The following is a 27,677-nucleotide window of genomic DNA, read 5'->3' on the forward strand; positions in this document are numbered from 1 at the left end:
ATCCTGATGCAGAAGGTAAATACAGGCAGGAAGCGCTGACCACAGTAAACACAGGTGTGTGTTTCAGACCCCGACTTATCCGAGGAGTGCGTCATGTTTTCATTCACATGCCTCGGCAGTGTTCACGGCGTAGCTTTTGTTTTTATTTTTTACTAACCGCAGTTATGTGATGTGTTTGAAGCCTCATCGCCCAATCACAGCGCTCCAGCTGGTTGCCGAGAGACCGTCTCTTCCTGACGCGGGGAGGTTTCAGGACGTTGGACTGAATTTGTTTGGTCTTTTTTTTCTTTTTTTTTAAAGCTTCGGGTGCCTATCACACGACATTCAGTCCATCGCTTTTCACTGGGACATGTGAAACTTTTATATATACATATTTTTCTTCCCCATCGTGATGAGAAGACGGCGTCGCCTGAACTGCAGCTCAGTGGTTACCGTGGAGACACGAGAGAGACTTGGACACCAGTAATTGAAAGTGACTCATTGCAGCAGTTGACACTTTTGGCTGGACTCCTTTGGTAATGAAAGGGTCAGTTCACACAAACTAACAAACTATATTTTCCTGCTTTAAACCCGATTTCTGGTTTTTACTTCGACACTCTCGGGATTGAAGCAGTGGAACAAATATGATTTACAAAAATGTTGAGTCATTTGGGATCATTTCTTTCAGTATGTCACGATGTAATATTTAAATGCTCATACAACTAAGAATTTACTGGAAGATGAGTAGAAATACAAAATTAAAAACAAAAAAATGAATAAACTAAACTTTAATTTCTGTGTAGTTTGAGTGAACTGACTTCAAATATTCATGTATAAATGTTGCAGTTTTCCAGGTGTAGAAATAATGTGTGTGGTTGAGGACGTTCACTCTCTATCTGATCTCTGGGACCGTTTAAACTGCACCCGCCTGCATCCCAGGTGTCCTCCTCCTCCCCCCCCTCCCCACATGACGTCCACCGTCATGTCCGCCGCGGGACGTTTTAACGTGTGAACACACCTTGCTCCCGACTGTAGAGCTCTACGGTCTCACTTCTGTGAATAAATGTATTTTTCCAAACGCCGACGCGCTCGTGTCGACACTGAATGGAGGAAAAAGAAACGTCACGACGGTTCCGTTCAGTTGGTTTATTCATTAGAAACACACACGGGACTGAAAATATCAGCACGCTTCATCACCAGCCCATAAACACAACCAGCCAATCACGGGCCTTTCTGTTGCTAAATACATCCAGAAATAAAAAAAAATAAAATAAAAAAAAGCTTGATTTTTCTAAGTGTAAACCACTCACTAGGTACTTCACAAGGTAAACAGTGCACGGCCCACCCAAGCCTGATATGTCATGTTGCTAGTTTGTTGGAGACCGCTGTGTGAAGAAGACTGCTCCGTCCCGAGCTACTGCCTGTGGGAGGGAAGATTACTGGAGGCTGCTGCTGCTGCTGCTGGTTGTCTTTGAGCTTTGACACCGTAGCAGTTGATCATGGAGGAGGTGGGGGGGGCGCTCATTTAAAAACAAAAAAAACACAAACAATTGAAATGGTTTTTGATCTGGTTGAGACGTAGTAAAATGCTGGAAAACATTGAAGAAGCTTTTTGGTGCACCACAATCAAACATGCTCCCTGCAACGTATTATTGTTGTTGTTGTTGTTGTTTCAGCCTTTAAAACTGCAGCATCACATAAGTGTGCAATGAAGTCGCCTGAGAGCAGGTACAACTGTTCAAACAGCCAAAAAAAAATCAGTGTGTTGGCAGCTCCACTTTACACTGCGAAGCTGGTTAGCACCTGAGAGAGGGAGGAGGGGAGGGGAGGGGGGACAGAGGGGGGGGGGGTGTCACGACACCGACATCACCACCACCACCCACTCAGAACGGACACGGTCCTCTCTGGGGTTAATTTGGAGTCCAGCTCAGCAGTCGTGCAGAGCTGCACCTCGTCCCGCCTCGCACCGGCTCCCGTCAACAACGTTTCAAATTATTGCTCTGTGAAAGAAGTGCATATTTTCAGAATAAAAAAAAAAGAAAGTCCAGACTGGAGCTGCTTTGTTTGACATCTACGCTGTTAGAGCCAGTGCACATCATCAATTTAGAGGAGGGGAGGGGGGTGGCGGTGGTCGTGGGGTTAGGGGGGGCATGGGGGGGGGGGGAACCAGGATATAAAGTAACCGATGCCCCCCTGGAAAGGCACAAGCTGCAGGAAGTCTAACATGCAGACTCAGAACAATGACAGGCTCCCCGGAGCTTTCAAAATAAAAGTCTCAACAGCTGTTCGTGTCCTTTTAGTTTTATGGATTTGTGAACAGAGCACTAATGTAGATGACAGACCAATGAAAGGTTTTATTTTAATTGGTAATAAAACTGAATGTAAAAACAACCATAAAAAATAAAATAAAACAGCATGGACGTACCCCTGAGATGTCGGAATTACATACTACTGTAAAATGCAATTAAAAAATAAAACTCTGGTGACGGGGATGATTCTGCAACGTAAAAACAGCTCCTCAAAGGGCTCCAACATTTTACCAGCTTACAGGCAAAAACGTTTCAAAACATGCACTGGTTGAAAGGAGAATTATAAGGCTTCAGAAATGCATACATTTGAATTAAAATAGCGACCGAGCGCCTCTGCTGTGAACTGAGGAGAGCCGAGAGTGACGTGGCAAACAAACGGACAAATAAAACACCCTCCGGTTCGTCGCGGTAAAACGCGCCGTCCGTTCTCAGAGCAGCGTCTCCAAGGCAACGCCTCCTACCGTGAAGCTTCTGCAGTACGTTTGTTGAAAGCGATCGGGGCCCTCGTCTTAATTATTATTATTATTATTTTTTTAACGTTGCTTCTACTTCCTCTACGACAGCCTACACAGTGTTGAGATGCATCTCCTGCCAGAGACTTGAACATGAGGTGAGTCTATCGTTATCACAGCTATGTCGACAACCACGGCTAACTTGGTGATTCAAATTTTGCTTCGTTAAGCTTTTTTTTTTTTTTTTTTTTTTTGTTTCCGAGCGCCTCTTTCTAGCGGCGCCGGCCTGCCACACGTGCCACGTTCACACACACGCACACACACACACACACACACACACACACACACACACACGTTGACGTAGAAGTCTTTCTGACGGGAGAAGGTAGAGAGAGAGAGAGAGAGATGGGGGGATGTGGGGAACGGAGAGTTGGGGTGTTGGGTGGTGTTGCGTGGTGTTGCGTGGTGTTGCGTGGTCCCCCCCCCCCCGACGTCTTCCCGTCCCTCCACGCTGCCGCGTGTCGACCGCGCTCACAGTTTGGCAGCCATGAAGTTGATGTGCTGCTTGGCCAGCGGGAACAGAGGAAGGCTCCTCTTGAACTCCGTCATGTCCTGAACCAACGTGGGCTGCAGGGAACAAACAAACAGGCAGGCAGGTCAGAGAAGCCTTTCTAATGATGCAAGATGCAAAACAGCTGACTTGTTGTCATAGCGATGAGTCAGGTAGCTTTTAACTAGCAGCAGAGCAACAGCTGCTGTAAAACCCTTCTTTCCTAATTATTTTGTTTTCTATCGAAAAGTTCAAAGTTTCTGAGGCCAGCTGACTTTCAGTCTTTTCTTAACATCACGAGACGGCATAAAACTTTCCATTAGAGACCGACTACGTTAAACTAAAAATATGACCCATCGCACCTTTAATCCACATCTAGTGGACGCAGCAGGACCGAGTGTGACTCCAAATAATGTTCACGTCGGTCGGTGTAGCTTTGTGTCTGCGTGTTTTTAGTTGGACAACAAAAGCTACGTACAGCTGACGTGTGTTAGTCAGATCATTTCGTCGTTTTCTTTTCACGTGACTTTGTGTCGATGTGACAAAACATACAGTAAAAAAAAAAGTGAATGAAGTTCGTCAGCAGTTGACCAACAGTCAGGTTAATGGATCCAGAAGCTGAGATGAAGGATGTGATCAGTACCTGTGGCAGAGAGGGAGCAGGGGCCAGGTTGACATCGTTCTGAGCCGGGAACTCTCCCACTATTGGACCTGGTGTATATACACACACACACACACACACACACACACACACACACACACACACACACACACACACACGCACACACACACACACACACACAGAGACATAGACACACACACAGGAACATTCAGCTCAACCTGACAGTGAATAAACAGAGATTCAACATGTAGCATCATGTGACACCACCATGTGTCCACAGAAACTCACAGGAGTCCATCTCTCTGGACAGGACGTGCACGGACACCTTGTGTCTCTTCGGGGCCTCGACTGTCAGCCGTTCCTATGGAGACAAACGGAGACGGGTGACATGATGCACGGCGGCAGGCAGGAGACGTCATTACCATTTCATTCTTTATTTAAATGTCCGCACGGAGTTTTAGGGGAGGGGGTGGGGGGGACATAAAGGAGTGAGTCATCGGCGTGTTAAAACACTGGAAGAAGCTCAACATGGCCGAGATGACCGCGTGTTCCTCCCACCGAGTCGGGATCGGTGGCGACAGCCCCGTGAGATTTAGCTGCATCGTCGGGCCTCGTCACCGCCTCTGAACGGAGGATTATATTACACTGAAGATTTGGCTCGTCTATATATATATATATATATATATATGTATATACATACACACACACACACACGTATATATATATATATATATATATATATATATATATGTATATACATACACACACACACACACGTATATATATATATATATATATATATTAAAAAGGCGTCCGAGATTGCTGTTGATACGACATTAAAAATGCATTGGCTTTATTCTGCATGGGGGCTGTACTGGTTTCTGCCGGGCTCAGATAAAGCCCATTCTTTCTGCGGCCCCGTGTCTCTGGACCCTTTATCCCCTCGGAAGCGGCTGGCTGTCATTACGGCAGCTGATATGCTGCGAGCGTCCTGTGTCAGTGTCACCTCCGCAGCTATGAATAGAAGCAGGAGGAGATGAAAGCTGGGAGGGCACGCTGAATCCAGGAGAGCAGTGTGTGTCCCCGCGCACACACACACACACACACACGCACACACACACACACACACACACGGGTTCAGAGTAGGTGCTGCTGCTGTGTATAGGAGAAATGATGCTCTTTAATCAGAACTGTGATTACCATCCCGTCACCGTTGCGCAATACTGATGACATATTCTGCCGTCTGACACAATGATACAACTCTGGTAAAAGTACTATTATTAATAGTACATTCAAATATTTCTGTCTTCTGCTTCTGAATGCTAAATATGTATTTCTATTAACCGGTTTAAGCTCCACAATTATCTACAGACACAGTTTGATCCGATTTGTTTAAACCAGCCGTTTGAATATTTGTCCGTGCGTGGAGAGGTGCCCAAGAGCAAAATACACCTCAGCAGACATCAGTCGGTTTAAATTGTACTCTGGAGGTTTCGATCACACCTCATAGTCTTCATCGGCTGATGAAAATGATCCGGCTTCACTTTTTCTGTTTGAACTTTGGATTTTTAAGCCGACGTGGGTGAAAGAGTGTATTAATTCCTCAGGAAAAAAAAAAGAAGGAAATTGGAACTTCCATGACGACATATCAAACTTAAGTGAACAGAAGAGCTGTTATTTCTGTAGAAGTCCGTTATTTCAACATTTGCTTTCAAAACAAGAATGAACTTCAAGCTTCCAAGAACAAGATGTGTAACTTCCAAAGACTGATTATAAAACCAGCTGGCTTAAAAAGGCTCTGGCTCCAGACTCCCATTCAACTTCTCTCATGAAATACAAAGTCAGTACATTTTCCCCATGAGTCATTGTGGTGTCATTTGCTGAAGTCACTCCTCCTTATTAGTTTTCTGGTGGGCCACCTGAAAATAATTCCATCATTAATTAGATAGTAGGCCTCAAAAAGCAGCATGTCTGCTTGATTGACAGGCCTATTGGTGGGCGGGATGTAACGTCGTTGAGTTTAAAATCAGATCCATCACTCGTTGCTCCCATTTTGTCCAAATATTCTCACTTCTGGCTCAAAAATAGCAAGATGGCGACGGCCGAAATGCCTAATTCGATGCTTGAGAACAGCAGTTCACAAACCAATGGGTGACGTCACTGCTGGTTGCCGCTTGGTAACACCGAGGTATAATAATGAGCCCATATGTGTGCAAATTACCACAGTAAGGTCTGATAATCAAACTTAAAACAACTCATGTCCAGTCAGTTCATATTTCCAAGCAGTAGTATGTATGAAGTTGGCCTCTAGGTGTGTCATTTCACAGACATTAACGAGGGATTATGAGACGGTCCAAATATGCCTTGAACAATGGTGGACGAACTGCTGAGAGATTTCATCATCACGTTTTAATGTAAACAGCAGCCTCTGCTATCGATACAGCAACAAAGTACTGCAACTCGAGTCAAACGAGCATCAGAATTTAAAGCTGCTCAAATGCTCAAGACGTGCAGTAAATACATTCGGGGACTTTGTTTATTCTGGTTGTTATATTGTGTCATAATTTCCTCGGAGGACGACGACGACCCGAAGTTGTCCGGCTCATTTGTTTGATATTTACGGTTTCACATATCTGAGCGCCTCATTTACTGAGCAGATAGCAGGTGTTGTTTTCTATTAAAACCCCGCAAGAGTGGAACTCCTGACCTGAGAAACTCAGGTGAGCTGGCTCTGAGCTTTCTTTTAAATCTCCTCAAAAGGTACTTTTCTTGAAAGGCTTTCTTACAATAATTCTGTAGTTTCTCTGGTTTTTATTCCCCTTTTTATCGCTGCATGTTTTATGCTCTCATTGCGCAGGATGTTTTATTAGGTCCTGTGTCTTATATTGGTATTATATCCTGATTGTGTGGGTGCTTTTTTTTTTTATTTGATTTTTTTATTGTTCTTTGTAGCCGTTAAAAAAAAAAAAAAAAAAAAAAAAGCGCCATGCAAATAGTTTATTCTTATTATTGTCAAAAAAAGAAAGCGGTGAAACTAAACAGTCCCTAAAGTGTGGATGACCTGTTACATGAATGGGTTCGGGCTGAAACACGGTGCTACTTACTCTGTAGAAGTTCATGATGTTCTCTTTTGTCAGCGTCTTCAGATACGCTACTTCAATGTTATCTGCAACACAACAGAGACAACAGAGCGCATCAGTTTCGGGTACATGATCACGACTGTAGAAGAACTGTACTGTACTGAGAGGAGCGCTACAAAAGAGGTCCTCTTAGCTTTCAGCCGACACACAGCAACTCAAGAACACTTCAAATAACTGCTGACCGTGCAGGGCGGACGTTTCACTTCAGGTCAGTGGAATTTCAAAAATAACGCTGAGGAGCGCTCCATCTTAGTGTTGGTTCATCAATTCAGTCATTAAACTGCAGCTGCAGAACTGGATGTTTAAAAGTGTTCCATATTAGTGTGTTCAAATGCGTTTGTATATCTGAAACTGAAGCTGCCAAAAAAAAAAATTCATTTCTTTTTTTTTCTTAGATTTTTTTGTTTTCTGGGATTGATTTTATAAAAATATATCATAGCTTTGAATTGTTTAGCATCACAATGACAAGAAAATAAACCTCGGATCAATAAAGTATCTGCTGCCGATCAGCAGATAAAATGAATGTAGAACGGAACCAAATCCAATAAGAATTTCTTAGTGATCAGTCAGCAGCAGCTTTTCTCCATGGAGACACTGAGACACTGTGTGTGTGTGTGTGTGTGTGTGTGTGCTCTTATTAATAGAGTGTGTTGTATGTTTTTCGGAGCCCTTGGCGTGTTAGCACTGCTAGTATCAGTAATCACCAGCGCTCCCCTGGCAGCCTCTCCTCGTCGCCATCATTCAGGGCTTTAGGCAGATTACTAGTGAATCAGGCCCATTACGATCCATTACGCCACTCAGGAGAGGTGTGCTACGGCTGCAGATTATTTCGGGCTTTAATCGATCGCAGTTTGTGCAGCTCCAAGCCACGTCCTGCTCACCTCTGAGACGGAGCAAAATATTGATAACTCTCAACAGCGTGAAATTTGACTTTCCGTGTCACACGAGCAGGCGGGTGAGGAAGAGTCGCATCGGATCCAAACGGGATGAAGAGTTCGCAGGGAGGTCTCACCTCTGTCAAAGTTGTACTGCTGAGAGATGATCTCCCCCCAGTACTTGGCACACTCGGCCGACAGCTTCTTGGGCTTGTCCAGGCGGCGGATGGCCAGCGCCTGGATGTGCTTCTGGAAGGCCTCCTCGCTCATCTCCTCCACGGCCTTCTCCATGGTGCACAGGAAGGCCTCCACCCGGCTCTCCAGGTAGTGGGGCGCCTTCTCAGACTGGATGATGAAGCGCAGGCCTTGCACCCCGTTGGCCCGCCGAGGCCCGCTGAACACGATGTAGCCTTGAGGGGGTTTGAGAAGGAGGAGGGGGGGAGGGGGAGGGGGAGGATGAGGGGAGTTAGAGCTTAGCAGGAAGGGGAGTCTCGGCTCGTACAGAAAAACTCTTCAAAGGACAGTTTGTTCCAAACTATTAACTTCACTGTCGTGCACATAAACCTTTTAAGTGTTTAAAAAAAAAAAAACTAAAAAAAAATACTGAGGTTGCGCTCTTCTTCTCCTCACTTTAGTCTTATTACCGTCTTGATATTATTTTTAGGTCTAGCACTATAATTACAGCACTACTTCCAAGGAGATGTGGCTCAGACGAACAATCCATTCATTCTCAAACTTATTAAACGTCATCAGAGGTGACAGATCTTTAGAGACGTCACCTTCACGCCGTCCGCCGTTTACAGAAACGGGATCTCGTTACCAAACGCAGCCGAAACTCAAACAAACATTCACAACTTTGCAGCAAATCTACTACATCTGCCAGGATTTAGTCTCCTTCCGTCGTGCAGAGCGGGCTGCGTCCTCGTCGGTGTGTTGTGAGCTCACCCAGCTGCTCTTTGGTTCTCAGCGTGTTGAAGCAGGGCTCCGAGACGATCTGACAGAAGAGCTCCAGCAGCATGTTGTCGTGGGTCGTCTGCATGTCCGTCTGGTAGTAGATCTCGATGCCGCAGTTGTTGTGCACCTCGTTCCTCTGCTGGTAAACATACCAGCCACCTGAGAGGAAGACAACAATATTTGTTTGTTTACCTTCTCTTGTGCCGTCATCATAAAAAAAAAAAAAAAAAGGGAAGCACATTCAGTCGGAGATTCATTATTGACACAAAAAAAAAACCAGCAGCGATGGACCTGAAAAAAAGCAAACAACTCATTTATATTTCAGCTGAACACTGATACAAGTAAAGGAGCGGACATGTTTTTAGTATGTCGGCATGTATTTGAGGCAGAAACTAATGAAGTGAGGAAAACTCAAAAAAAAAACCAACAAAAAAAACCTCATCCTGTCATTCTCCATCATCCTGCTCCAGTTTTTGAACCATAAAACAGACCTCAGAACAGTTAGAAGACTGCATTTGATAATATACTTTCTTTCTGCTGTGTGTGTACACGTTTAATTTAGTTCACAAACCCGGTCAAAGCTGAAGTTATTGTATCCAACACGGCCGTGCCGAGATCTGAACTTGGCCTGTAATGCAGCGAGCGAGCAGAAGGCAGCTCCGGGAGTTTAAGGTAGAATCCTTTTCATTAACCTGAAATCCACTGATTCATGAACTCAGATAAGCTTTGAAATGAATTTCAGCGGCTGAGCTGCTCGACTTCATATAATCCATCCCTGGATGAATAATCGGGTCTTTCAGAGCTGCGTAAAGTAACTCGTCCAGGTGAAGCGTGTGAAAACACACCAGCTCTTTCAACTGCAGGTATGCACCTGGAGCTCAGCACTCTGCTCGAGGCGGAGACAAGTATAGTACAGGAAAGTTCACGCAGAGGTCAGTGGTGACATTCTCCAGAAAGGCGGACACGTTCTGCTCAACGCCAACATCTGGCCTTTTTTTTTTGGGGGGGGGGTTGCCGAGTGGATCCAAACTGGCCTCCTCTTGCCTTTCATCTGTACTTTAACATTTTCTTTGGAGTAGAACGTGGAGAGGAGTCATCCGTTGCAGCACGGGGAACATCTGGCTCCTCGTACGCTCGGCTTCAGTTTGTACGAGTCCATTGTGATCAAGCTCACTCTGAATGCAGGACGAGCGGAGGCTGGTGAAGCAGGTGCCTTTGTGTTCATGCTGACGGAGCACTTTGGCTCGGCGCTCAGGGAGTGTCCTGTCCACAGTACTCAACGTCTCCGCTCGCGTTCTCCTCCACATGTCAAAAGTTTTCTGTAAAAAAAAAAAAAAAGGAGCGGTCGACCGTTGGGGGCAGAGGCGCTCTTTGATTAATCAAAGCTCTAATGGGAACTGCGGAAACTTCGGACTTTGTCATTGTGTATTTGGTTTTGTCACAGACTGTTAGCGTTACACATCAGGCTGTCGGTGTGGCGTAAACTAGCTTTCAGTCAACTCAACAGAAGCGTGGCGCTCCGAATACGAAGAGATGAAATTGCATATTTTCTCACTGCTCGGTGGAAAACTGCACGACTTTCTGCTGTAACATTTTTAACGATATGAATTACAGCTGTCTTTGCTGCAGCAACAGAAAACATGAGCTTTAGTTGAGGATTTATTGTTTTCCAGTGTTTGTCCTTGTAATAAACAGCCTGTCAATCAACTTAAAGCCTCGACTCCACCGGGCCGTCTCTGGACCTGATCACTGCCCGTCTACACAACGCTGGAGATTGTTTGACGGAAGCTGTGTCAAACTGCACAGAACAGATCTGCCTGGCAGGAAGTCAGAAAGGCAAAGAGTTTGGTCAATTTTCCAAATAAAATACCGTATGCAGACCAATGATTGTATATCAGTGTTTCCCCTTCTAACGTGTTCTCCTCCTGCTCACAGACACGGTGTGAAATATAGAAGCAAAATAATAATGAGGACGAAGGTTGGTTATTTTTTGGTTTTTTTTTAGCAACTAAATCAAAGCCAACTGTATTAACTTGGTCTCTCAGCTTCAGCACAAAAAAGTAGAAAAGAAACAACGGAGCCTACTTTCCTACATTAGAATCATGAAGTCAACAAAATCAGGTGAACAAAATGCTTAAATTGTGAAACGGCCCCGGTGAGGAAGGATGTTGTACAGAGGACGGACCCAACGGGACGTGACGGTCCTGTACCCGCTGGGATTCACCGGTTAGCGTGAGAGCAGGCTACAAAATTGAGCATACATTTTTTTTTTAAATGGCATTTTCAAATATATGGTGTATTTAACAAAGATGGATGTGTAACTGTCCACACTCGAGTGAACTCTTTGCTCTAAAACTTTCAGCTGTGAGACTAACACCATGTTTGTGAGATGTACGTCTTTCTCCTGCTCTGCAGTCTGGAGCCAGTCCGAGAAAGTCCCTCTGAGACACAGGACGTCTCCGGGTGGCCCTGCACGCCTCTGGTTTTCTTCTGCACATTATTCCACCCTCCGAATGTAATCAGAGGCCACGCAGGTTCCCTGCCTGCATGTGTGTGCTCATTGTTCGAGCTGCCGAGGGCAACGTGTGGACGTATTTTGCCCAATGACGTCCATTTCCACTGACTGTTGTTCCTCTGCGGTAAACATGGGATGTTCACTTTAATCAGATCTTCACAAACGCAAGACACCGATGACGAAGGCAAGGACCCTTCTGAACGGTCGCCGTGGAGACAGACATGACAGGCAGACGATGATCAACAGAGCTTAACTGGTGTGCGTTTGTGTGTGTGTGTGTGTGTGTGTGTGTGTGTGTGTGTGTGTGTGTGTGTGTGTGTGTGTGTCTGGAACCTGCACCTCTCTGTAGCGAATCAGTTGGCTCGGGAGGAGGGGCTTTGTGTGAGCGTGCTCAATGAGCGTGTCCTCCACCATCTGCATCATGCCCAGAGCAGACTAGCAGAGAAAACAGACGAGAGGGAAAGCAAAACATTTTAGTCCTCAAAATCTGTATCAAGTCATTTTTCCCCTTAGAAAAACATCATTTTGCTGTGATGTCTCGCCCCTCTCTAAGAATTTCTAATTCACCTTCCTGTCGTGCAGTTTTTCCTTTAACCTGCCTCCGTTTGCAGCTAATGAATCAGAATTGCTTCGGACGCTCCGCAACAAGCTGAATTACGCTGCGGCTTCTTCATGATGAGAATTAAGTTGTCTTGACATCGAACCACTTCCACCCTCAATTTGTAGTGCTAATTGATGGCACACATGGGTATTGCATCACTCTCTCCACCACCACTTAAAAACTGCAGTGAGCTTAGCTTGAGGGTGATGAGAGGTTCCCAAAGGGACTTTTATTTTACTACACTAATACATAGAAGGTGAGTGGCGTTTTAGTTGTGGTGCTCAAGATTCAAAAAAGTGAAATTTCATACACTCAAACGAGTGTTCTGCCATCAAGTCACCTTTTCTGATGTCTCTGTATATATTTTTTTGACACTAAGAAGTTTTGTGTTTGAGCTTTAAGGTCATAGTTAGTGGTGGTTATGTGCTGCACTGAAATGACATTTTAAACTGGTCAGAGATGTTTCCAATGGTCTCCCACCCTCATGTATGAAAAACAAAATATAGTCCAGTACAACAACACTTTTGATTATCATCTCAATGGTAAACATTTAATGGAAAAAAAAAACATTTCCTACAAAAACTTTACATTATAAAGTCACAAAATCTCAAAGTATAACCACGAGGGGATAAAATAAAATAAAATCTGGTGTTTGTGTCATTTAAACTACTGACCCAGTTTAATAATCACCGGTGTATAGAATACCTTAGAAAAGTGGTAAATTGTGAGGTGTGTATGTGGGATGGACTAACAAAGGGAATTTGAGGTAACTACGTTGACTTCTGACAGTTGTCAAAGAATTATGTAAAAAAAAAAGTTGGTATTACGGAGTTTATTTTCCTAAAATGTAAAAGGAGAGGCTCAGTTCACATTGCATATGCTAACTGGTGTAGTTGCTCTTGCCATCAAACAAGAAAGTCATTCGTAAATTGTTTTTTAAATATATTTTCCCATTATTCAAATTGGCCTGTTTTGCTGTAATTAATAATCAAATATTTCAAATGAAAACATTACCATCTGATTCCTCATGCATCATACAGCCTCAAGACTTCTCTGCCTAACTACTTGGTCAGATTTGTTCTGGTGCTACAGAAGCAGGTCGGTACTGTAGCTCCGTGATAACAAAATGGATCATTGCTCCCACTGATGGGTCTAATTCTCCGTCCACCAGGCTGTGACGCCGTCATCACTAAGGCAGCTGATGCGACTGCTGGGACCTCATACAAAAGTGTGATTCCATCTTATAAGAGATTTTCCGCAGTAATACCCTGCGATACCATCGGAGGACAGAATGACATGTGACTGAAATGTGGCTCCAAGAATAGAAAGGTGCGATTTATATTCATGGAGAAAAGCGCACACACATGTTCACGGCAAAGAGGTAACAAATTTAAAATCCTCTAAGCTGGCAGTAAAAACACAGTGACTGAACAAACCTCCTTGGTGATGTTGCCATGGAGAAGGGTTTCAATATGTAACCGTGACAATAGCTGAGGTATGAAGGCCTTGAGGCGTGGGAGAGTTACATCTGGAAAACAAATCACAGACAACAGCAATCAATCAAAGAGCAATTTTCCCAAGCTGTTATCAACAGTGACAAAAAAAAAAGAAGAGAATATCTGCCGAGTGTGTGGTGATTTCATCGAACAGCAGCAGCTTCATGACGGACGGTCACACAGGATGGAAATAATCACAATTAAACATTCAATGACACATGCACAAAAATCAAGTCCGTCTCAATGGGGGCTGTCCAATCTGAATTCAAGCAACGTCTGACCCAGATTCAAGGATGAAATGCTACACGCACACACACACACACACACACACGCTCGTGCGCTTTGTTTGTCCATGGCAACACCGATACACTCAGCACCAGGAGACTGACCAGTGTCTCATAGACCCCCGACAGAGGAGGACAGGGGAAGGAGGGGAACAAGTCGTGGTAATTGGAGGCCCAGGTGACGGCGCTACAGGCTTCGACCCTGCAGGTTAATTGGGTCTCGTGAATCTGAGGATTCTCTGTGTAAAGCTCCGTGATAAAAAATATAACAATCTGCCCTTCAGGCTCCAGACTGGCGCCGCGGAGAGGGAAGCGACTGCAGCGAGGGAGGCATCTGCTGGAGAGCAGCCTCGGCATTCAAATGAGGATGTAAGGAGGGAGACGGAGGAGAAGAGTCGACCTCAGGTGAGAGGAGAGAAGGAGCACTGCTCTATCGACTCGAAGCCAAACACCTGGAAACACCAGCCTACAGACTGAGAGCTACCATGTTATTTAATCTCATCCAACTAGCGCACAGTTCACTTGTTCAGCTCGAGCCTGAAGAAGGGCTTGACTATGTGTTTTATTCTGTATTTCAGTGAAGTCTGTTTGGTCCGCAGCAGAAAAGGCACCAATAAGCACAAGTGCAGGCGCTCAGAGACAGAAGTAAAGAGAAAGAGAAAGAGCAGCGTCTCACCATCCAGAGCCTCTCTGAGCTCATCTTTGGTCCAAGCAACCTCCGTCATTAGAAGGCGGAGGTAGTACATGGCGTGCTGGTGAGGCTGCTCGGCTCTGAAGTTATTCAAAGACCTCATGTACTGTAGGGAGATGGAGAAGGCAGAGTGAGTTCCACTTCAGCACTTGGAGGAGTGGAGGAGTCAAGTAAAACCAGAGCAGAGTATCACGTCTGCTATTACTGCGGTTACGCTACTGTTCTGTGTCACACGGCAGAATAAAACAGATCGTCAGGATTTATGGATGTTTCAACACATTGCGGAGTCATTTGTTTGATGACGCATCATAACTTTGTAGCGATGATGGAGTCACAGTCAGAACGTACCGCTTCCTTGATGATGTCAAAGCGCTTCTCATCGATCTCAAAGGTGGCCATCTTCTCGATAATCTTCTTCAGCAGGATGTGCTGTTTGTCACTGTAACCTTTAACAGACAGCTGCAGCGAGCAGTGACAGAGCACAGGTGGAACATTATCAGCAAACAGAGCTGAAAGCCTGGGAGCATGAAACATCATCTTCGTTCAGGAGTTTGATTTGAAGGTTTTTGCATTCATTAGCTACCATTCATCACCAGGGAATTCATGATTGCGGTGTGTCCGTTTAATATAATGTGTGGTAAGGCAATTACTGGCTGGTCAGATAATTGTCATGAAAATATCACTATGCAGATTAAGATGAGTCATCACCACAACAACATATAAATCACAATAATTATTACACCAGGTCCCTAAAATGTTCCAATAAACAATAAACTCTGACTAAACTCGGCGCCTGATTCTGCTTCACTCTCGGCTAATCGAAATATGGGTGAAAAGGTGAAGCATGGATGGTGTTGAAGTGGGCTGAATGGAGCCTGGTTGCCACAACCTGCATTCAGCGAGCCAACTGTCACCACACCCACATGTAACTTAAAGAAGCCTCGCCCTTTATTAGGCATGACTTTATGCCTTAATACAATAAAATGGATGAATTCTATAAAATTTCATCCCTCATACAGTTGTCATGAAGAGAAACATGATATGTAGAGTCCAGAAGTGTTTTTTGTAGGAGGCTGTAAACATGTTTATTCCTGCAGTAAAGTCTGGCATTTTAACATGGTGGTCTATGGGGATTGACGAGCCTTTGGGGGCAACCTCAAGTGGCCGTTTCATTTGAGGAACTGCAGCTTTTGCTCCTCCGGCTTTGGTTTAATCTAACAGCTTCTGAGGCTGCCGCTTGAGGCTTAAAAATGTTATGTTATAAAAATTATTCCTCTTCATTGCTATGGTAAAAATTTTTTTCCCTACTCTAGTAAATATCATAAAAAAAATTTATACCCATCTATGTTAGATAATGTGCTTGAGCATAAAAGAGATGAGCACAGACCTAAGTGGCTGATGATGAGGTTTTTCTATGCAAAGTAGTAAAAAATAGAAAAAGAAAAGTCAAGGTTATTCCAAGCCTCCATTTTGCAATGTCATGCACACCTTATGGGCCTCCATGATTCAGCAAAACCTCCGACTACATGGCTACACTTTCAGACTCATCCCATTCCCGGCCTCTCGCTGTCACCGAGTCCCTGCGGTGACACCTGTTAAAAGTAATCTCTCCTAACATCATTAACCTTCACAAACGGCCAGCCAGCCGCACCGATACTGCTGACTCAAATCAATTACCTGCATCCCACCACAGGTCCACAGACTGTGTTGAATGTTCGTCTCCAAGGACACACACCGCTGTCAGGAACTCACTTTTGAGAGAGGTAGCTAATGAATGCAGGTTACTAGGTCATGACAAAGGGTGCAGAGTGTTAGTGAGGAAGTTAGAAAGCTTGAAAGAAGACAGAAGCACCAACCCTGGAAACCAGTTTTCATTCGTAGGGTGGGAGGTTTTCAGTGTCCCCCCCCCCCCTCCCTCCACACACACACACACACAAGCTGTATTCATAAGGAGGGAAAACAAAGAGCTGCCTGATTGAGCAAGTCCCTCCAAATGATGTCACACTTCCTGGATACAGATCCACTCCCAACATCCTTTGTGCACTTGCATCAGCAGAAATAGGACTATAAATATGTCAGCAAATCTGCATTGATTGATTGTATTCCTTCAGACTGAGATGCTTTTTCATTTACTGTCTCTATGACCTGAACAATAGATGCAGGAGAACAGCAGCCAAAAGACCAAAAAACAGCATTACACAGTCAGAGTGGGTAAAATCGTGCCTTCCGGTATTCCTCCTTTTTTTTTTTTTCCCCTTCTGCTGAACATTCGCCGTCTGAATTTATCACCCTGTGTGACGTTTGGAAGTGAATCTGTGAGATCAGTCGCTCATGCATCCTCGACTGAACCGGCCAGAGTTTCTCCTGAAAGTCCGCACAAAGTTTTAAATTTGTCGGTTTTACTGCCACGGGGGCCTAAAACGAAACTGTTAATGAATAAATACATTTCAACACTAATCTTACAAATGAAAATGTTGGCGTGTCAAAAACGTGGTGTGGAAATTTGTGCTCTCCTCTCATGAAATATAATGAGGAGATTCTCTCCAACATAGTTCCTTGACTTACGTGGAAATAAAAATGCCAACGCAGTCGTTAATTGTCTTTCCAGAGAATTTTGTAGAAGTGAGATTAAGTTGGTGTTTGCAGGGAATGCAGTAGCAAACAGAGAGTCCTATAAATCCAGGGCAGCACTTCACACCATCAAACACAGCGTAGAAAACCAAGCCATTTTCACTCCGGTACAGCCTGAGAGTGGACCCTCTGCTGACGCCCCCACTCCCCTCCAGACTTCAAACGGCTGTACTTACGAGGATGGCATTCATCCCTGAGGCTACGCCATACACCAGCCCGGCCAGGCTGGCTGCATATGTATACTCTTTTAAATCATCCTTCAGTAACCTGAGTAACAAGTAGGTCATGTTGCAGTGCAGGGGATCTGCGTAAAGGTAGCGACTAATGGAAGGAAGAAAGAAACAAAAATAAACAAAAACATGTTGGCTGGGCATGAAGGGTTGTCAAAAAAAAAGAAAAGGAAAGGCGGTATGAGAAGAATGATAAGAAGAGTATGCATATGCAGCCACATGACCGGCTTTCTGTCCCGCAACAACTGTTCTCTGGAGGACTTGCACTAGTTTCAAATCAACTTTTAAATAATGAATTTAATTTTGTTGATTGAACACCGCTTCACCCGATGATGTCGTTACAGGTGTGCACTTAACCCTCGTATGTCTAAAAAGAGAAAACTGATGATTTGATATGAGCAAATAAAGCCTCTCTTACGTAGTCATGAACGTTTAGCAGGAGGTGGATGGGCAGAGAGAAAGGATTGATGAAGAATGAGGAGGAAGATGCAGATAGAACAGAGGCTGGTGCAGCCTGGCCTGGGTTGGAAGGGTTTTTGAAAATACATTGGTTTTTTTTAACTACATGACTTTGTAAATGTCTAAACTTCTTTCATTTCTTTATCATTCCGCGTGATAAAACCTTCCACTCGGCCCACAGACAGGCCTTAATATTACCTGTCAACCGAGGCCTGGCTGAGCCACAGTCTCAGTCTGAGGACGATAAAGGGGGAGGAGATGTGAGGTCTGGGAAGCGGCGTGAGGGCGATGGGGAGGGATTGTCAATACTTACATACATCCCATAGACGGTATTTTGGAGGTCATAGTTCAAGCCAGCTAGCTCGGCTGCATATGCATACTCGTTGAGGGAGTCCTTGAGGAGCTCCAGGTATAAATACGCCATGTTACAATGCAATGGGTCCACGTATGCAAACGGGCTGCAGAGAAAACGTCAGTGGTCACACAAAGCATAGAGACACAACATGTAGAGATATTGGTCTTTACATTTTCTCCCACTGAGATCTGAAACATGTACAGTACCTGTTTCTACACTTTAGCGTGCTATTTGTAATGTTACATGTATTCGCCAAAACAATACCGTCTAATTACAGTTCCACCCAGAAGGGCTGGGCAGTGTTTCCAGTGTTGACTATTGGCTACAAGCTAATCCATCAAATCCTACTTCATATAGAAGTATTTTCTGTGCGCGGCCTACGCAAACACCTTCCCAGTTTGATTGCATGTCTGGAATCATTAAATCCTGCAACTAAATTATATCAACACTGAGCCAGGAAGCAGCGACCTACCTTAATTAAGGAGTGAGCTAACCTGGTTAAAAGAATTTCAGGTTTATGTGGTGTTTCCACAGTTATTTGTACTTCCGTTGCTGTTAACATGCTGAGACCATCCATGGTCAAACTGTGGCAGTCGTTCAGGTTGCAGTAGATTTGTAGTTCCAGTAAAACTGATGTGTTTTACTTACTTCTGAAGTTGTGAAGTGGAACAACTTAATGCAAAATTAATACGACTTTCAGCTCCTTTTTAAAACTCGTTGTTATTATGTAGCAGCTACAGCAGTCGTTGACTTGATCAAACTCCTGATAAACACGTGTTTTTTCACATTTCTTTTCTGCACTTTGTTGGTTGAATAATTTGAAGTACCGTTTCCATGGCACCCTAAAAAAAACCTGGACGTTTAGTTACTGCTTGTCACTAATGAATCCCCACATCTAGAAGCTGTTTAAGAATTACAATGAAGTAACGTTGTTTTACTGGGTGAGACGTTGTGCTTACATTCCAGCTGAAGTACAAATCTTCATAATTGCTCACCTGAAGAACTCAAAGTTCAGGCATGCTTTGGGCAGGAAGAACTTGTCATCCTGCTTGAACCACACCTTGCTCATTGCAGTGTCCTGGAAGAAATAAACACCAAACAGGCAATTCTCATTTTCAAAGTCCAGGCTGTGCAAACATAACCATAGAAATGCCTGCAGAGGCAAATTTCAGCTGCACACCAGCAAATAGTGCAAATCTCATCACGTGAATCCAACAGAGTTACTTTGATAGGTCTTTTAGCAAAAAAAAAAAAAAAAGACTACATTTGATTCAGCTGTTCGCTGTTGTTCATAGCTTAGTTCCTCTGATCTGGACATCATGGCAACGACATTCCTAAAGGCTTAATGTCTCAATCACAATACCATATTTCAATATGAAAGCATGATAGAGATTTCTAACAGTATGCAGCTGAGCGGGGAGCATCCGGTGCAGTGAGGCAACACTTTGATGACACAGCTGTGCAGCAAAAAACACTTGCCTTGATTAAAGTCGGTACTGAAGGAGAGTCTTTCTCAAGAGGGTAGATCTCGAAGTTCATGGGGATGAACTCGTTTTTCATTGGTAATTTGAACTTGCCGTTGAAGTCTGCATTTTCCCATTTCTGAAACACAAGTGTACGATCAGTGAGCAGTCTTTTATAAAACGAAGTCAGCTATCATACACTCATCACACAGCAGAAAAACTAAACACGCAGGACGGTGTGTGATCGGATTAGAGCGCTGCGACCGCAGTCACTCACCTTGATGGTCTCCTCGGAGATGGCCTCTTGTTTGTACTGCGTGCCATACCACTCTTCTGTCTTGTCTGTTTGCCCTTCAAATGACTTTGACACCACTGCAACTCTGGAGAAAGAGAGAGAGAGAGAGAAAAAAAAAAAGCAAATCAGGTCACTTTTGTTTAGAGAAACCTATGGATCATGTATGAGGTCGAGGGGACAAGTCTGATCCAGCATTCAGAGCACAGAGCTGGAGCTCTGAGCGCATTTAGAGTCTGTGTTTCACGCGCTGTCGTTTGTTAAACAACAAGGTACTGGGAAATAGTGCTCATAATTAACAAGTGTGTAATGTATAGCAGATTCAAACTGACATGCTTCACTTACAGCTGCTGGAATGAGAGTGATACATCAAGAAGCCCTCGGTCATGAATTTAAAACAGTGCTGGCAGAACCCCAAAGTTAAACAGCCACTTCAGTAAAGGAAGAGACTGGCAGCCAAACTGGCAGGGTCAGCCAATGAGTGCACACCATCTCCTCCTCATTAAGCAATGGACTAGACACACGTCTGCACTTTGCTTGACGCAACAGCAGCATCCAAGAAAATTAGTTAGTGTTGAAGCCACACAAGGTAAGATTTGTCAGACTGTAAATGTAAAGATTAAGCTTTTAAAAAAAAAAAAAAGTGTGCCCACCTTTTTTTCTTTCATTCACAGACATCTCGCCTCATAAAAGGTTGTGAATTAAAAATAAAGTCAACAGGTAAACAGAAATTTCTCTCAGTGTCACACCCTCAAATACCCAAACCTATTCAGCATCTCCATAAAGGACAAAATCTGGATCCAAAAGTGTGGTTACGGGTAAAAAAAAAAAAAAAAAAACTACTTAAATTAATGTAAGTATTCCATCGGAAAATATGGAAAAATGCCGATAGAATTAAAATCGTAGAAAAGGAAACGAACTAATACTTACATCTAAGAAACTGGAATCAGATCACTTTTGCTTAAATTATCAATTATCAAGTTGTTGGTGATTGTTCTTCTGTCAATTGTTTCAGCTGTAGTCCATCATGTTAGACAACTATCGGGTCCATGTGTAAAACCCACAGCTTTGTGGAGCTCAATTACAATCTGACGTGGCTCCATCTTTAAACAACACAGGACATGGACAACCCGTCTATTACAAATCTTTCATTCTCGACAAACTGCTTATGTAAAATCCTATGAAGATGCAAGTATTCCCAACGAAGAAAGCAAAACTTGATAATGTATTCCTGAGCACTCCCGTCTGTCTCCTGATATAAGAAACTAAACCTTTTCTGAGCTGCAGAGATAATCACATCTGTAAAGCTGTCTGGCATTTCTTTTCAGGGGAGAAAATTGAAAAGCCGTTTCATCCAAACAAACCAACCCCACTTTCTATTTTGTATCCATCAGCACAGACACCAGTTATAATGGTACAATGATACATAATGTAATGTATAAAAGGCTTGCAATGCATCTAATTATCAGTAAAAAAAATTCTATCAGTGAGGAGATTTGTACATCATGTACAGAAAATAACCTAATAATATTCAATAATATTCTTTACTGAACAGTTCAGTTACTGTCTCAAGCCACTATTACTTGGGTGGTGTTTATTTCCTGTTAAAGGAATAAACAAAGAGAGCCTAAGGTTTTCTGCACATGACCAGAGCCTGGTTTTTAATCATACTGACCTGACGTGTTCTGGTCTCAGCTTATCCAGCACCATCTCAATCAGATCTGGCCTGAAGTCCTCCAAAAGGTACTCTGCTGCTAGAACTTCTTCTAGAGGGTAGTACTGCAACACAAAGGGCAGGAAGTTGTTAGCATTTTCCTGCTTCAGGTTGGGGGGGAATTAACTAGAAAACATTCATGGAAAACACATAAAATTCAATTAATTTCTTTTTTAAAAAGCCAAAAGTCTTAAAGTGCTACTAAAGAGGATGAAACATATGTGCTGTTAAATCTAAAATCTTTTTGGTGTCCAGATATCAAATTTCTAATTACATGAAGCAAACCGGTGAGTGTATGAAGATTAGACAAAATGCTTTCTATGCTCAAGGTGACCGTATTCTACCTGGCAGCATGGGTGTAATGTAAGCACTTCCTGTGCCTTGTTATAATGGTGAGAAAAATATTTGCACTGCCAAATCTGGTGTAACAAAATTCCTGTAATTAGAGCAGCAGTAACCATCAGGTACTTAACTCTACCTGCTGCCACAGTTAAATATAAAAGGTAGCCTCATTCTGGCTGTGCCTCTGCAAAATCTCCCGTCTCACATAACAGAGTCAACAGCAGCAGCCGGCAGCCCGGTGACGACAGCAGGTACAGACGCAATGAGCTGCACCGAGTCTCCCTGGAAACAACCTTTGCAGATGGAGAGGGGACCTACGTGTAGTAAACCTGCCACTTTGGAGGTGTAGCCCCGGGGTCGCTCCTTGTCCTTGAACCTGAAGGCCACTTTGTTTAAATCCTGCAGAGAGGCGAAAAAAAAGAAAGAGGTGGAGGATGTAACACGCTGAAGCCTGGAAACACGTAAAACTGATGCAAACAGTTGAAGTTTAGAGACGCATCTAAAAAAGGAGTGCTGCTGCTATTATCATCTCTTTGGGAAGATGACTTAAACAATAAACGTACAGTATAGGTGGGTGATATGGCCCGAAAATAACAGCACAGCGTTTTAGGGCATTTCTGTTTATTTCTAAGATAACACGATATGACAAAATACTAAAAAATATTTTCTCATTCATTTCAAGAAAATGCAATTGCAACTTCCTTTTGTATCCAAACTGTTTTTAAGTTAATTTGGTCAACGTGTCAGAATATTGCCATTATTTTGATATTAGTCTTTTCAAATGATATTAAGAGATGGAGGAAACGGTTGTCAGGTTTGAATCCATCAGTCTCTGTTGTCAATGTATCTGCTGCTTTATTAGTTTCTCCACTAACCAGAAGTGGATCATGTTTGTTCCGTTCCTCAGAAATCGTGCCACTGAATAGACGACATAAATTACCTTGCACTCATCGAACACCCACTCCTGAGGGCCCTCAGTACGCAGCTTCTGGATGTACTGGAACATGTGGAAGATGATGTCCTCCACGTGCACTGCAGCGACACGGAGAGCACGCCGCGGTAAGGAGATTTACATTTCTTTTACCCACACATATAAATCTGATCACTCCTAGGAATAAACACAATCACGTGCAAAACACACCAGTGATGAAGCAACTGCAGTACACCGACAGTGGAGTAAGATGCAGTACTTACAGAGGCCCTCTTCAGTCAAATCCACATTGATGATAAAGAACATGAATCCTCTGGCTCCTTCTTTCTGCCCTCCAACAAGCGTGTTCACCCAGCCTGAAAAACAATTATCATAATTTTCATTTACTGAGGAGTATAAATGTCATTTGGTGATGGAAAATTTTTAACTCTTAATAATTTGAACTCTTAATAACTTTGATTACTGAAAATTATTCCCTTCTAAGCTATTCAGTGAAATAAAAAAGTGCCGCGCTCGTGGGTAACAGCTCAATCTGTTGTCATTTGATTTTAAAGCGCAGAAAACTGTATTCTTGTTTTGTTGTTATATATGGTTATGATTAGATTATTATAATAAAACAAAAAAAACACACAAAAAAACCCAGTGTTAATCATAGCTGATAAGACCTTCCGTTTATGTCTGCAGCATTTTCAATCTTAACCTCTAAACTCTCTAAAATGTATTCAACCATTTTTGTCGTCAACTCTGTGTCCTCGTACCTTTAGATTTCAGCTCCGATAACAAACTTCCAGGTCCTTCGTGACCAATCAGATGTCCCAGATAATGGCCTGGGTTAGATTTGTAGTACTTCTGGAGGTCTGGGATGGGGAAAGTCACGTAAAGGTTCCTAATGTCTTTGATAGGAACCACTTTGTAGAATTGCTGTAACGGAACACAAAGAACAACAAAAAACACATTATTTACTATTCAAATGAGTGATGAAATGTCTTCCATAGGCAGTAAAAATGTAGAAAAACAGCCAGTTACCATGATGTAATGGGTGAAAACAGAAAAGAAATGCTGGATATACTCCTGCGTTAAAGTGTGAAGAGTGTAACGTGATGAGAGAAGTTAGCGGCTCACTTTGAGGTGTTCTGCCTGGAAGGGGTGCTCAGGGAATTCTGGGATAGGCACGCTCTTGTTTTCCACTTCTCCAAACAGCTTAACCACCATGGACGTCAACTCTTCTAGTGACTCTGTGGGTGAAACAGGAGAATATATATGGTTGAGAAAATAAATAAATCCAGACCCAGTTAACCTATAGTATGTAACTTTCAATGGCCTCGTCTGAAACATGCAAATATGTTGAGCATTTTAAACAGTTGTCAGGACACTCACAACAACATATACAAGAAACCTCACTAGATTTTCAGTAACTGAGAATCACCTGGAGCCAATGATCATAGTAAATGTACACATTGTGTCCATCATCGTTTCAACATGCTGGAAGTCCTGTTAGCATTTAGCTTTTATTTTCGACTCCAGAATATCACCTTTAGTTTGAGGAACTTGTAAAACACAGACTGCTTTTACCACAAAGGAAATGAGGTTTTCAGTTTTCCTCACAATTACACACACCATGTTGAAAGGCCAGCAGCCAGTCACCATATCACCACCTCCATGTTCAGCAAAGCTAAACAGAAGACAAACATTGCAGCGAACACTGTATAAGAACTAAGCTTTATGAAATGCTACAGCTGGCATGAGGTGGAGGCTTGATGATGTCATTTAGTTTCAGTCATGAGACAAAAGCACATTATCACAACTGTTTTGAAAATGATATGTTGTACTACTGCATAATAATTTGCAAGCAGAACATGCAACACCTAAGTCATCCATGAGTTGCCATGTTTGTTCCTCTCTTTGTACAGACAGTACAAAAGCAGTGTTGCAACTTTCAAACGTTACATAAACAATAGATTATATTTCAAATGCTGTACTTTTTTTTCGTGCCCTCTGTTTAACGCACACAATAAACATACTGATGTCTTTTACCCAACAGCAGTATGGTGGTACTTAGTGAAAAATAAACACTTTCGTACAGTGTTGGTGATCCGTCCTTTTCTGCTGAGTAGCCACAATGGGGGCGGTCGAGTGTGGAAAGTGTCGAGCACTTCACAAGCAATTTTTGGACCATTCCGAGTCCATCATCTGGGTGCTTGTAGTGCACTGCATGTTTACATATTTGTAAGTGTGAGCACACTTATGCACTCAAAATGCTGAGTGTTAGTATGTAAGTAGGCCATTTGGAACACAGCAGAAGTCTTACCTCGTCCTAACACACAGAATCCCATAAGGTTGGAGGAGTAGTATGTCGAGTGAAATTTTAGGAGCTCCTGGCGGATGTCGATCCCATCTCTAGACGGTCTGGTCTCAAGTGTCAATTTGTTACCTATAACAAAAAGTAATCAGGACATATGAAGTCATGTTAAAAAAAAAAAAAATTCCACAACTGTCACACTCAATCTTTGCCAGCCTATAAAAACTAAAACATCCTTTAGGTTCAACTGCAGTTATCAACAAAGTTTGAATAAATAGAGAAATATGAGCAGTGTATTGACAGATCAGTTGGCTGTGCATGACAGAGAAAGGACAGATAATGATCACCGCATACATCAGCATGATCTTCTTAAAAATTGCTTTAACTATTCAGAGTCCAAGTGAAAATAACATGTTAAGCACATAAATAAGCTGCTTCCCTGCCGTCTGCGAGTGAATTATATTTCTACATCTGGCACCTCTAAGGCAAGTCTAGTGGTTGAGGTTTTTTGAGACAGAGACACAAACAACAGGCTGGAGAAGATTATGTTAGTCTGCTATGAGTGCATGGCTCTCAGGCCTGTCTGATCCTCTTCTATTCTTAACTGGAACACAGATTATACAATTCAAGACTGCCATCAGGTGGATATTTTGAGTTTAGAGCTGCTCCAACTCCATGTTACTCTGATCTGGGAATCCAAACTCTAAATCACATTATCTCTGTCCTATAGTTGGGAGAAAACTAGAAATACTTAAGTACTGTCTGATGGTGCTTAAACACATATTGCTCTCCGGACGTATTCACTCCGCGTCTCCATGTGTAGAGACAGACACGCTCATATGACAGACACGACGACCTACCACAACAATCGAGACAGAATAATATGATGATATAGTGTCTTAAGTGCGGTCTGGCGAGAACTCGTGTGGGTTTCTACCTGTTCCAAATTTACTGAAGGGGTGGTTTGAGTTGCCAGTCGCCTTCTCCAACTGAAACAGCCTCCAGGCATCATTCATCAGGTTCTTCTCATGCTCAGAGTCCACAGCATTCACCTCGCGGTCCTTACAGCTCTCATCAAACAACGGGCACAGGAAGAACTGAGCAAACCTGCAGAGTTTGCAATATGACAGGTTAACATAAACCATTACATTTTGGTATGCTGGTATACAGATGAACAATACTAACACTGAAGGCTCTGTGATCTTTTTTTAATTTGCGAGTTGAACAATGCTGTTCTATATTAAATGAATATTGTTAGTGTGAACAATAGGACCATTTGTAGACACACACTGCGACATACACATGAAATGATGAAAAAACATTTGCATGAGTACAAGGTCAGAGCAACTGCCATGCAAATGAGGAAATGCAAAGTGCACACAGAAGTGAACAGTGAAGATTTAAAGATTGATGACACAGATATTGTACCCATCTGAAATCCTTCCTGGAGCTGACGAGAAATGTAGCGTTGTCACAGCAGCTGGTTGTTTGAAGTCAAGTTACAATACAACTGCACAATTACAACAACTGCACCGTGAACGTTTTCACTAGCAGGTGTTTATAGGTGTTGTATCCTTAAAATGCTCACGCTAAAACACAATCAGTCTTTAGTACGAGGTTCACTGAGGTGCATTCTAATATTTGTGTGATTGTTTAAGCCACTACTGAATAGCAGGCCTAGAAAAAAAAAAAGAAGATGATGTTGCTGTTTGATTATAAGAGATTCACACCATGACCAAGATGAATGTTATGTGTGCAAGCTAAAAATATTTCAGCAAACTTTGCGTTAGGTAGAGGTGACATCTGGACAATCAATCAAGGTAAATCAAATAAATAAATAAACCACCTAGACACAAAAGTGTGATATAAATATTGTTGGATTAATACTAGCATGGGTATGAAAACCAGGCTTGTTAATAACACATGGTCCTTTTAGACCCAACGTTTTCAAAGAAGCAGCATCGTCAATAATTCAGCTCACTCTGCACTGTCCTTTCCTCCCACTAAAGTCCAGATGGCCTTCACAACTCACTGGTGCAAGGGAACAATTAGCCTATGCCACTGAAACAGGTGCTTGCTAGACCATCATTCATTTCTAATTAGGTAAGTTTACCCTTATTGGTTAAATTCTGACCACCCAAGTGTCCTTTTCAAACCACCACAGCTGACACGTGCGGAGCCCCCTGCAAGGCTGAAGCCATCAATCTCACCCGGTGCCTGAGGTTGACGACGACTCCCGAGGGGAACACTGTGTACTGATAACTCAACGAGCACTTAGGCAAACACATGACATCTGCCCATATTTGATAAACGTACGTACGTGTGTGTGTGTGTGTGTGTGTGTGTGTGTGTGTGTGTGTGTGTGTGTGTGTGTGTGTGTGTGTGTGTGTGTGTGTGTGTGTGTGGGTGTCCTAAAAAAAAAAAAACACTGACAAGCTATAAACTCATGTATGTGTATATGGTGAAAAACAGATTAAAGACTTGTGAAATCTG

General features: G+C 43.1%; 1 protein-coding gene and 1 long non-coding RNA gene across 3 annotated transcripts in view; one reads left to right on the top strand and one right to left on the bottom strand.

The window, feature by feature from the left end:
* Nucleotides 1-1,110: 1,110 nt before the first annotated feature.
* Nucleotides 1,111-27,677, bottom strand: part of ide (insulin-degrading enzyme) — a 28,833-nt gene continuing 2,266 nt past the window's right edge. Inside the window, exons 4-25 of one of the 2 annotated variants that reach the window (XM_069689927.1) lie at nucleotides 26,122-26,291; nucleotides 25,194-25,316; nucleotides 24,008-24,120; nucleotides 23,644-23,806; nucleotides 23,149-23,241; nucleotides 22,895-22,986; nucleotides 22,273-22,353; nucleotides 21,574-21,677; nucleotides 19,884-19,986; nucleotides 19,623-19,745; nucleotides 19,139-19,221; nucleotides 17,276-17,420; nucleotides 14,817-14,927; nucleotides 14,454-14,574; nucleotides 13,434-13,525; nucleotides 11,720-11,831; nucleotides 8,873-9,040; nucleotides 8,065-8,337; nucleotides 7,017-7,078; nucleotides 4,201-4,273; nucleotides 3,934-4,001; nucleotides 1,111-3,367 (exon numbers count right to left, since the gene is read on the bottom strand). In XM_069689927.1, coding sequence (XP_069546028.1) covers nucleotides 3,272-3,367; nucleotides 3,934-4,001; nucleotides 4,201-4,273; nucleotides 7,017-7,078; nucleotides 8,065-8,337; nucleotides 8,873-9,040; nucleotides 11,720-11,831; nucleotides 13,434-13,525; nucleotides 14,454-14,574; nucleotides 14,817-14,927; nucleotides 17,276-17,420; nucleotides 19,139-19,221; nucleotides 19,623-19,745; nucleotides 19,884-19,986; nucleotides 21,574-21,677; nucleotides 22,273-22,353; nucleotides 22,895-22,986; nucleotides 23,149-23,241; nucleotides 23,644-23,806; nucleotides 24,008-24,120; nucleotides 25,194-25,316; nucleotides 26,122-26,291 — 2,569 coding nt within the window. In that variant the 3' untranslated portion in view covers nucleotides 1,111-3,271. Of the gene's footprint in view, nucleotides 3,368-3,933; nucleotides 4,002-4,200; nucleotides 4,274-7,016; nucleotides 7,079-8,064; nucleotides 8,338-8,872; nucleotides 9,042-11,719; nucleotides 11,832-13,433; nucleotides 13,526-14,453; nucleotides 14,575-14,816; nucleotides 14,928-17,275; nucleotides 17,421-18,101; nucleotides 18,247-19,138; nucleotides 19,222-19,622; nucleotides 19,746-19,883; nucleotides 19,987-21,573; nucleotides 21,678-22,272; nucleotides 22,354-22,894; nucleotides 22,987-23,148; nucleotides 23,242-23,643; nucleotides 23,807-24,007; nucleotides 24,121-25,193; nucleotides 25,317-26,121; nucleotides 26,292-27,677 lie in introns of both variants that reach the window. The other variant, XM_069689926.1, reaches the window with a different exon arrangement.
* LOC138615991 (uncharacterized) lies at nucleotides 13,906-27,413 on the top strand. The gene is made up of 4 exons (XR_011310572.1): nucleotides 13,906-13,985; nucleotides 14,062-14,182; nucleotides 22,862-23,013; nucleotides 27,349-27,413. It is a non-coding gene; the product is annotated as an uncharacterized lncRNA (long non-coding RNA).

Source organism: Brachyistius frenatus, unplaced genomic scaffold, assembly GCF_029030835.1.
Source record: "Brachyistius frenatus isolate BFR_SWC_R1_liver_20210118 unplaced genomic scaffold, ASM2903083v1 Contig_8, whole genome shotgun sequence".
In the NCBI taxonomy this organism is placed as follows: domain Eukaryota; kingdom Metazoa; phylum Chordata; class Actinopteri; family Embiotocidae; genus Brachyistius; species Brachyistius frenatus.